Source organism: Chaetura pelagica, unplaced genomic scaffold (assembly GCF_000747805.2).
Source record: "Chaetura pelagica isolate M959 unplaced genomic scaffold, ChaPel_1.0 scaffold399, whole genome shotgun sequence".
Lineage (NCBI taxonomy): Eukaryota > Metazoa > Chordata > Aves > Apodiformes > Apodidae > Chaetura > Chaetura pelagica.
Window position 1 is genome coordinate 1,184,971 of NW_009970719.1, and position 11,332 is coordinate 1,196,302.

General features: G+C 39.9%; 1 protein-coding gene across 5 annotated transcripts in view; it reads right to left on the reverse strand.

The window, feature by feature from the left end:
- Positions 1-11,332, reverse strand: part of KLHL32 (kelch-like family member 32) — a 90,237-nt gene that overhangs the window by 10,128 nt on the left and 68,777 nt on the right. For all 5 annotated transcript variants that reach the window (XM_010006314.1, XM_010006313.1, XM_010006312.1 and 2 more), the window contains one exon: positions 6,230-6,956. In XM_010006314.1, the coding sequence (XP_010004616.1) occupies positions 6,230-6,956 (727 nt within the window). The remainder of the gene's footprint in view (positions 1-6,229; positions 6,957-11,332) is intronic.

The following is an 11,332-nucleotide window of genomic DNA, read 5'->3' on the forward strand; positions in this document are numbered from 1 at the left end:
AGATGCTAAGGATTTGCATACAGATTTGACTACACAAAAATAGATCTGGAATTAATAACAGTCTCTATATGTTTTAATTTCTTCTAGACTGGAGTACCCTTGCCTCCAGCAGTATTCTTGGCTTTGAAAGTCATCAAGCTGATTTGTCTGCTCTTAGGTTATGATGCCACATGCTGCTACACTGTCCCCTGCAATCAAAGTGCTCGCAGAGATAGATTCCATGCCTTCCTCTAACAAGTATATTTTATAGATTGGCAGTTTTGATCTCCCCTCCCCAGGGGGATAATCTGCATCTTAACAGGTTTCTATAGATACATCTGTCATTAAATATGCCATCTTATATCTGCATCAATTTTCAAACTCAAGTTCCTCCTAACTTTGAAGTGCTATAGCAAAAGTTTAAATTTTTCTGCCAAAATTCAAATTTAAAAAGTCTGCAAGGTCCTCTTGAACATTTTTTTTTTTAAAAAAAACAACAAACTACAAGCAGCTGGGTAAGGGCAAAAGAAGAGCAATATGTCTCTTAAATAACCAGGGGAGGGTGTGGGAGGGGGGGCAAGGAAAAAAAAGTAGAAATGGTACTAAAAATAACACATACTTCTGATATGATTTCTTAAACTTTGCAGTTCTTTGTATGAAGAAAGGAAGGGAAAGGCATGGTAATGACACTTGAGAAGAAGTATTTAAAAATAGAAACCATGTTATTAAATTTTATGTCAAGCAATAGCAGCTAATGCAGTAGTAACTCAACAGTTAAGGAAAGAAAACTCTGGCTGGGTAAGTGGCAGAAAAATTAGTTTGGTCACCTCCTGCTGGGGTTTATAAACCAGGAGAAATGATTGAACCACTTTGAGCAGGTTGCTTTGAGGACTAGAGTTTCTGGGAGGCAAGGACAAGTCTGTCCTTCTTCTTGTTACAGACACCCGAACATACTCATGGGAAGTCCAGCATCCAACCCAGGGGCTTACAATGTTTTTACACTGCCACAGTCACTACTGCTAAATCACTTGCAGGCCATAAATCCTGCTTTTTAAGCCCTCTGAGTAATCTCCCAACTTATGCGACAGTGTCCCTCTGCATAGAGAAATTCCTGGAGGCGTCAGAGATCTGCTTTGTCCAGACCTTCACACATGGGAAATATTTTGGGTTCTTACAGCCACCCAAACAGTCCACAAGCTGCACTGAAAAGCACACTCAATAAAGTCCGTCCAAAAAGAGAAGGGTGGGAGGCAGCAGATTCAACACCATTTTCCCAATCGAAAATTTATAATCCATATTTATAACGTGTCCTAGTAATACCCCCACATGACTTGAGGAATCTAATCCAATCCAAGTCCCCCAGAAGATCTCACCACTCCCTCTGAAGTCCCCAAGTGCTAGGCTGCACGCACCAGTCCGAGTTTGCTGGGAGACGTGTAAAACTACATGTTGGCAAAGAGCTCCCACGTGTATTCCTTCCAGCAAATCCAGGGAATATATAGAAAGCCCTGACGTGCGCCCCAAGGTGCTCTGCTATTTTAAAATAGAAATCTCTCCTCTCTTAATATGTCTGCGTATTAAACACAAGATAATGCTCCCTCAACATGCCAGCCCACTGCTTTTCACTTCAGCCAGCCCAGGTGCAGTGAGGACAGCTGAGCTGGAGCATATTCTCCTACCCTAATAAGTAACCCTGGAAGGTGCCAACAGCAGCTCTGATTAAAACTGCTCCACCCTGGATGCAATCCAGCTTGCAAACAAGAGGGGCACAAGCCCTGGTTTGTTTGTGGCTGGTTGGATTTGGGTTTTTAAATCATTAACACTTGATGTTGACATTCAGTCTAGGAAGAATCAATGCCATCAAACCTATAGTGTCCATGTCTTACAGGTGTGAGATCTATCATCTATATTCAAAGATGCTGATGATGACAGTAAGAATAATAACAACAGAAACACTGTTTTATTTACAGACTAAGACTGCACCACTGAGGCAATATTTACATACTAGTTAAGTTCATGCTCCTGGAAATTTCTGTGCCAGCTGCATCCCAAAACTCAATTTGGTTATATACCATAGATTCTTATTTATTCCAGATCTATTTTTCATTAAACAAATTTATAGTTATTTACACAGAAAAAAATTCTCCTCAGAACTAAGAGCATCCTGATAGGAAGTGTACTTTACTCCCCCAAACCACTTGCAAAAATAATTCTCCAAGATATGTGATTTCAGTAATTTCTTTGATTAAAATGACCACTAGGGAAAAAGTCATAATAAAAAAGAATCTTGAATTTTGAAGGAAAAGCTGTTAAATATAAAGCAACTGTACTGGGTTGGCTTCTTTACGACCTCCCCCTGCCCCAAGCTTGAGTTTCCATGTGCATGTCAAGATCCGATTATAGCTGACACAGGCAGGTCAGGCAACTCAAACAACAACATGCGAAACAACAGCATAATGCTTTGCTTTAGAGAAGACTTTTCATGTGCTAATCTCTTGCGCACTTGAGGAGGAGGAGAAGCCTTGTTATTCCCAGCTGCAGGTGCAGGAATGACCCAGAGCTGAACTGCCTCCCTGCCCCTCTCTGTCCCCAGGGGCACTACACCTATGGAGTAGGAGGAAGGTTAATGTGAACAGAAAAGCTAAGTCTTCAGATTTGCATGTGCACACCATGGAGGATGCAGGGAGATGGACACAGTTCAAGTTCTCACTCTTACGGAAAAGATTTCCCTGCTTTTATAGGAATGATTGTTAGCAATGTTGAACTCCAAAGGATCTGGTGCATTTTGCTTCTTTTTGACTCAAATACTTCACTTTTCAAGCATGTGGCATGCAGTTTGTTTGTGAAACAGGTCACGATGTCAGATGTTAACTGGGGCCTGTAAGATTCATCTTTCTATAAAATTTCCAAGCCATCTGCCCGATGCTGTACTGTCAATACAGAGACCTTATTTTAATGAATTCTCATCTATTTTTTAAAATAAGTAAAAAAAATATGGGGGCTGTGAAAAAAATAAATAAATTAGAAAATGAGAAAAAATAATTACACAATATAAAAACACGTTCCACAGTATCTGGAGCTCAGAAAACCAAAGAGCTGAACCTGCTTATGCTGACCAGAGGGTCCAACTAGCTCCAGAGTACAGAAGGGTCCCTCTGAGCCTTCTGGCAGGTTAAAAACCCCAAAGGGGTGGTGGCAGCCTAGGAGTCCCTCTATCATCTGAAACACTGGCCACCCATCCCTTACTGCCAGCAGGTCCTGATTGTACAGTGTTTTGCTTAGCACAGTGCCCTGCTGCCTTTGCCATGATTTTCTGCTTTATTATTTTGATTCTTTCTTGTATTTCTCCCAAAGGAGCAGCAAAGCTGACAATGAATACCAATAATAATAACAGAAACCCCTTAAGTCTCATTCAGCTTTTGAATAGCAAAGTCTTTAGAAGACAGGGGGCTGAAGGAGAGGCCCTGGCACTTGGGCTATAGAGTCTGTGTCTGGGTCATGTTTTGATGACTCCCTTCATAAACACAAGAGCTAGAAACTTTTATTATCAGTATTAAATGTGTTCATTTACTAAAAAAACTGGGAACCACCTTGGCAGCTGGTAGTAGCAGACTGACTTTAAGAGCTCTTGTTGATGAACTGTAATTCCCAGAAAAAGCAGCAGGGATACAGCTCAGAAACATCCCTAGCATAGATAAATTTTTAATTACTTCATGTTAGGCCACATACTTCAAAATTAAGTTCCTTCCAGCATTACTGATTGCTCTTACGCTAACACCTTGTATTTGATGACAAAGAGTGGATTTTCTTCAGCAGTGACTGCTGATATTTTTTTAACAATAAAACATCTCTCTGTACTATTCATTCCCCTGCCCCTGAATACAGACACACAGCACACAGCATTCTGGCCCTAAGCAATTAATCAATAATAGAAAGCTAGCTACAGTTACTGCATGTCCATCTACTTCTATTTATAAAATAACTCTATGCAATACAAAGAATCCAGTTTTCAATCTGTAAGTGCATAATTCAGATCAATACCCTACTGAAGTATTGCATATTATGTTCTCATAACAACCTGTCAGAATCTAGCAACTCAAATCTGCTCAGCATTTTCTCAATAACTATACAAAATACAACTGAAAACTGTCTTATTCCACTGCCAAAACATTGCACCTTACTGTGACTTAACAACAGAAGCTGTGTTGGTGGCAGTTTCAAATCTAAATGCAACAACACTGATAAAACACTTTTTGTTGTTTTGCCCAGTTTTAAAGAGTTCACCTAGCAGGCTTTCACTTACCTCCTCCCCTGATTCTGCAGCTGTATTAGACACATGTCCTTGAACAGAGTATCACACTGGTTCATTATTTAAATGCTGACAGTATTTAAATACACAGGCAGGCACACATTTCACTCATGTAACTAAGCACATTAATTAATCCTCAGCATCATTTTCCCTTTTCTATCTGGAAAGATTAAAAGTCATGTTCAACCATTTGTTTTAAAATCTCTATCAAATACTTCTTTGTGGTTTTTTTTGTATAGGAAAACAAAGAAATTAAGAAAAATACTTTTTTTTTCTTGTGGAACTTGTACAGGACCACACTCTGATGGAAGTTTCTAGTGCTCGTTCACTGATTTTATATTAACATGTTTAATACAATTTCTTAAAAAATCCTGTTTTTCATAAATAGAGACTGACAAATGTAAACCACAAGAGGAAAAAAAAATAATCAAGACACAGCAGTAATAGTATCCATGTATTTGAATTGCCCATCACAGGCAGACATCTCTAGCCACTGATAAAACAGGAAAGGTACTGAATAAACAGGGGCAGTGCTCTGACCATGCCCAGCTGGTGCCCTAGAGCTGAAACCCTGTTTCTATACCATACCTGGGTCTCAAAGCCCACCACATGCACCCTTCAGGATTAATATACAGCACAAACTTCACAAGGCTGATGCCAGTCATTGAAGAGAGAAACCCAAAGCACCTGCCAGAGATCTAGGTGATTACCTGTGCTCTGTTATGCTTCTAATGCCAAAGTTGTTATTCATTATTTTAGTGTACACGTATAAAAATAGATACCTACTCCCACTACCAGTAATGTTTGGAAATCAGTTCTCATAAAGAACTTCATCCACATGGGCAGAAAGACACACCTGCAAGGAGCTCCACTAACCTAAATTACATACTTTGAGAAGAACAAAGAAGGCCTAAGTAGCTAATTTAATCCTTCATCCATACATGATCTTTTCACTGGAAGGATCGTAGACCAGATTAAAATCCCTAGAGGTACCTACAGTGAAGACAGCAATCACTGAACATTTTCCTCAAGGGCTTGCCCCATTTACTCATTAACTTCCTTGTAAAATATTACAACTTCATAACCTTCCATGACACACTTCTAACTGAGAGGCAGATATTTTTCTGACAGATCTTCTGTAGACAGCTCTGACTTCATTCCAAAGTAACTAATACCAGTAAAATCACTACAGAAACTGATGTCACCCAGTATTCACAACTCCCATCCATGTGCACGTTAAATGGAAAGTACATCAGTCTGAGCAGCAAATACTATGTTAGTTTATGACTACAAGGCATGTACTTTCATCTATCTGTGCTATAAAGCCATGATTATATCTAGGCAGCCCTGTGCACTTGTTATGGACAGTCAGAGCCATGCATGATTTCCAATGAAGTTCATCTTGGCCTTCCTGAATGTATGATATGGTATGTTTCGATCTCCTGAAGACCAAGTGGGAGCAGTTCATACATTTGCCTTCAAGCCCTGGGTCTACACAAGCCAAAATCACTATTCTCCATTTCATTACCAGGAATAAACGCAGGGTTACCAGCTCATACTACACAAACTGAGTCTTACATTTTGTTTTTAGGATGCAAGTAGAAACTGTGACCTGAAATTTGTCCAAAAATGCATTGTCATTTCAAGTCACTGTGATTTACAAACAGCTACTGGAGGTAGCACATCTGATACATGCAGCTTGGAAACAGAAAGATATTTAGCAAACAAACAAACAAACAAACAAATTAGTATAAGGCATGTTGTGCTCCTGTACTTCTAATCAGACTTGATTGTATGCATCAAGGCTTAAATTCTTGGAAATACCCGTCCCTTAAGACAAAAGTTATCCTCACATATAAACCAAGTTAGACTGATTGGTTTAATTCGAGACAATATTTTGCTATTTTGTTAGTACCTCAAACTGTGTGAAACGTTTTCTACCTGATATCCAAAGAAGACCATCCACCACGTATCCTGCGTGGCATGAGAGCGATCGATCAAAGGACTGTACAAAGGTCCACTTGTTCTTCTTAGGGCAGTAACGTTCCACTGTAGGCAAGACTTGACGCAACTCATTCCTGCCCCCCACTGCATAGAGGAACTCATCCACTGCTCCCAGCACAAAGTGCTCCCGACAGTTCTTCATCGGGGCTATCTCAGCCCAGGAGTTAGTGCGGGGGTCGTAGCGACAGGCAGTTCTCACCGCACAAGTGCGCCCCGTGGACTGCTCAGCCTCTCCTCCAGCTACAAAAAGGAAGTCTCCCATGACAGCAACACAGTGGTGGCTTCTCCCCACGGGCATGGGTGCCAGCTCGCTCCAGTTTGCCATCCCTGCAATGTGAACGTTCTCTTGATCTACCGGATTGAAGTATCGCAGCTCCTTCACTTTACAGACTTCACGTTTTTTCCCACCAATAATGTACAGAGTGTCTGACTGGAAGCGAGGTTTTGTCCTCCTGGTTTGCCAGACTGGCTGTGCATAGACACTCTGGTGGTAGACCAAGGCCTCGTTAATCAGTGCGGTGGCAGTTTCACTAGCTTGGACAAGAGGGTGAGAAAGAGCTACGGTGTGCAGCGTATCCACATCCATAAGGCCAAAGCGGACATACTGGAGAAGTTCATCCATGTACTGGTAGCGGCAGTTGTGTTCCAGCCACCTCACAGCCAGCTATAATTGGGGAAAGGGAGGGAAAAACATAACATCAGTTATTTGTGTATATTTCTGTTCAATTTTGGTCTTTTGAAACCTGCTTGCATCCCAAGAGCAGCTATATCCTTACCTCAGTAGTGATGTCAATCAATATAAAAAGCAGTTACAAATGCACGTCAGTCAACATAAAAGGTACCTAACTAAAACTCCTCTCCTGGTCTAGTGTGAGGTGTCCCTGCTCATAGCAGGGAGGTTGGAACCTTATAATCTTTAAAGTCCCCTCCAACCTTCACCATTCTATGATTCCATTCTATGTTTCTTTTTATAATATACATAAAAGCATTGCACTGCATCAGTCCCCCTAAAGAATTTCCACAGCATGATCAGGTTGCAATACTGCTGTGCAATACTCCTGCTGTGCAGACTGATGCTGTAGGAGATTACAGTGTCCCAGAATCAAACTGCTGGAGGAATTAATATAAATGCAAGGACTATGTGATCACAGGAGACCACAAGTACACTAGAAAGAAAAGTAAGATTACGGTTAGATTATTAGAAAGAAAAGCCCTTTCTCCTCTCCATGATTCATTCTATTTATGAAAAAATGTTAAAGGAATATAACAAAATACATATTGAACCCTTCAGTTTGTTTGTGGTTTGTTTTTTTTTCCTTCTTCATTTAATTTATTCATAAAGCAGAGCAAAGTGTAAAGGAAGCAAAAATTAAGAATTAAGGCAGAGGAGAGGGAAGAGGCTCTGATGGTTTGTGACTGACAGAAATCAGCAAGGAAGACTCTAAAACTGTTCAGCAACTGCAGCTTGTATCAACTGCCAAAATTAAATATAGCCTTTAAATTACCTAAAGCATATTGAATCCAGTCAGGTCTAAAAAGGGACTATGAAGGACTTAAACCATTTGAAGAGCTGTTGTGTAAGTTATTCTTGAAAACCTCCAGTAATTAAGATACCATCTGTTCCTCAAGAAAAACATTCCCATGCTTGGCTATCCTTTCAGACAGATCTTCCTTTCACTTATGCAGGACTTCAACCTATGCAACCCTTCAACTCATTGCCCCATTTTCCACCTTTGGATTTATATTTGAGAGCTCACAAACCCCCAGATCAACCCTAGAAATTTATCCATCCATGAAAACCAGTTTGCTACTTTCCTTTTCTCCTCCACCTCTGATAAATTTTAATGTGTGTGTTGCAGTCTCCTCTCCTCCGAATGAAAAAGTCTCTCAATCCATCTTGGGTCTCATTTTCTACATCTCTGTTGCTTGGCTCAGAGTTGTCATTAAAAAAAATTGCTCTTCTTTCCTCTTCCTTAATGTTTCATAGAATCATGAACTGGTTTGGGTTGGAAAGGACTTTAAGGATCATCTAGATCCAACCCCCCTGCATGGGCAGGGACACCTCCCACAAGATCAGGTTGCTCAGAGCCCCATCCCAGCTGCCGTTGAACACTTCCAGGGACGAGGCTTCCACAACTTCCCTGGGCAACCTGTTCCAGTGTCTCTCCACCCTCACATTAAAGAATTTCCTCCTAATGCCTAATCTACAACCCCAATTCTCTCAGTCTGTCTTCACAGGAGAGGTGCTCCAGCCTTCTGATTATCTTTGTGGCCCTTCTCTGGACTAGCTCCAGGAGCTCCATGTCCTTCTTATTTTGGGGGCTCCAGAACGAGACACAGTATTCCAGGTGGAGTCTGATGAGAGCAGAGTAGAGGGGGAGAATCACCTCCCTTGACCTGCTGGCCACACTTCTTTTGGTGCAGCTCAGGACACAGTTGGCTTTCTGGGCTGTGAACACAAATTGCTGGCCCACGTTTAGCTTCTCATCCACCATCACCCCCAAGTCCTTCTCCTCAAGGCTGTTATTGATCCATTCTTCACCTAACCTGTTTATATTTACTGCTGAAAACTTGATATAATTTTACTCTTAAGAGTAAGATTTAAGGCTGTAGTAGTAACAAATAGATTGGAAGGATCTGTTCTGTTGTAACAGTCTATGGTTTTCTTATTTATTCATCACTACACAAGACTGCCAATGTGCTCTGATATGCTGATTCATCTGTAAGCTTATGACTGAGTAATATTCCCAAACTATCCCCCCCCCCCCCCCTTTTTTTTTTTTTTTCCACTTCAGAATTCCCACCCAGTGTCATGTTTTCTCTGTCATTACTGAACTCTCTCTTCAGGCCACTGATTCAACCTGTCAAGACTGTTCTCAATCCTAATTATATTTTCAAAAGTGCTTGAAGACCTTTACATCATCTGATTGTCGAAAAACATAAAACCTGTATTATTCTTTCATCCAAATAATTTACAAAGACATTGACTAGTTCTGGATGAGGACAGACTCCTCTGCTTCTTTTCATCCTGACAAACAGCTTGGGGAGCAGGAGTTTCTCATTAGCCATATGATGACAACAGTTTCAGCTAAAACTTACTGCCCTGTGCTGCTTATGGAAATATCATCACTTGCATCCAACAGATTGATTTCTTCTATTTGTATTTCATGACTTCACTCATATCTAAAATGGCATTGTGGAGGTATCACCTGTGCTATCACCACAGACATTACAGACTCTTTAAAGACATGCACTAATGTAAACTGTGTCTTGGTAACCACAAGGTTTTTAAAGGAAGTTTAATATAAATGACTTAATATCATAGAACTTTATCCTTCCTCTATTCTTTATTGTCCGCCTTCCCTCTCCACAATAAATACTAGCAACAAGCAACACTATATATATCCCTACCTTTCACAGATGAAGTACATGCATTATTTTGGCATATGGGGTGTGTGACAATTTGCAGCAGAAGGGATGGACATCTCCATTACAATAGATTTTCTCTGCTGCATGAGGTTTGACAAAAGTGACTTGATTCATACTGAGTTTGGTCTGTACTTAGAATATCCCTGGGAGGCAACTAAGATCTGGGAAACATGTTGCATTTAGAAGCTCCTGTCCAAATTAACTCATGCTACTCTTTGAACACAATTTGACTACAGTATCCTGTGTGACCCACACCTAATCTCTGGTACTCCAAGACAGAAAAAAAGGCTATAAGAGCTAAAAGCTATAAAATGTTTTTATCTTGTCTTGATATTGATAACAATGACTGTTATTTCATTTGAAATGCCACAAATTTGTTGGGGGACACTCCTTAGAAACAAGTGTTAGGAATTTACGCTACAAATGTAGGTATTTATATGTCTATTATTAGAATATAGGATGAATTCCTAATTTGTGACACAAGGCTATGGAATAGGTCATGAGGTTTTAGGGACACACAAACTGAGCCTTAGACTTCTACATCTGGTATGCAGCTCACATTGTTAGTGTTCTCTAGCAGAACATGGCGTCTCACGCTAAGGAAGCATGGAAGAAAACTGAGTTATCTCTGTGGATGAACAGGTATTCTAGTCACTAGATGGTCTGGCAGAAGAAGTTCAACAGAAAGAAAATTAAGCTCCAAAACAACTCTTTTGCTTGTAGTAGAAATAGTAAATTTCCTTCACTGTAAAGAAGGTAAATAAACCTATCATGAACATATGGCAGAAGTGCAAACTTTATGTAGCACATCAGCAGACATCTGTGTATTTGTCAACATGAGTTCCACCCCCTTTACTTGGTTTTTGTTTAATCCAGACTTACAAACCTGGTGCCTACATGTTAACTTCAAGATTCACCCTGTCCATACACTAATTATAGCGCCTATTTTTTAGCCTCTCTGGCAGTAGTGATTAGCAACTATAATCAGTATTGACAAAATAAACTCAAAGCCATTATACACTTTGTGCTGCTGCAAGGAAAGACATTCAGACTTCTCTGAGGAGATATCAATGGCACTTGAAATTATAACCGTGTTTAAAATGCAAAAAAGTAAGTAAGCAAAAAAAAAAAAAAAAGAGACCATCCACAGTTTTGAGTTTTAAAATATTTGTGTTGCTGCTAAATAATTTACAAAAATAAGAAAAGACTCCTACTCCTACTGCCATACAGGCAAATTCTGTTTAAACTCCTAAAAGCTTCTTTTCTATTAATTTTAATTTATGAGTGCTGAGAAAAGGAAGCTACAGCCTAGTGCCTATATCAACTTTAATAAATAATAAATTTTGCCATATTCATCTTCTAAACTAAGTAAATGACAAAAGCAGACCCTCAGAAGGGCAAGATTTTCAAACCAGATTAATTCTCTTATTCTAAAGCCTTAACCCAAAGCATTTTTCTTCTCCAAGGTTACATTACTTAATTTAGCAATGGAGAACATTCTCAAAATAGTAAGTAGAAAACCGATGGAAAATTACATCATGCCACAGTTGGAGGATACATCTAAACACACCTGCATGGATTTTTATTTCATTGTTAAAGGTGAATTCAGAG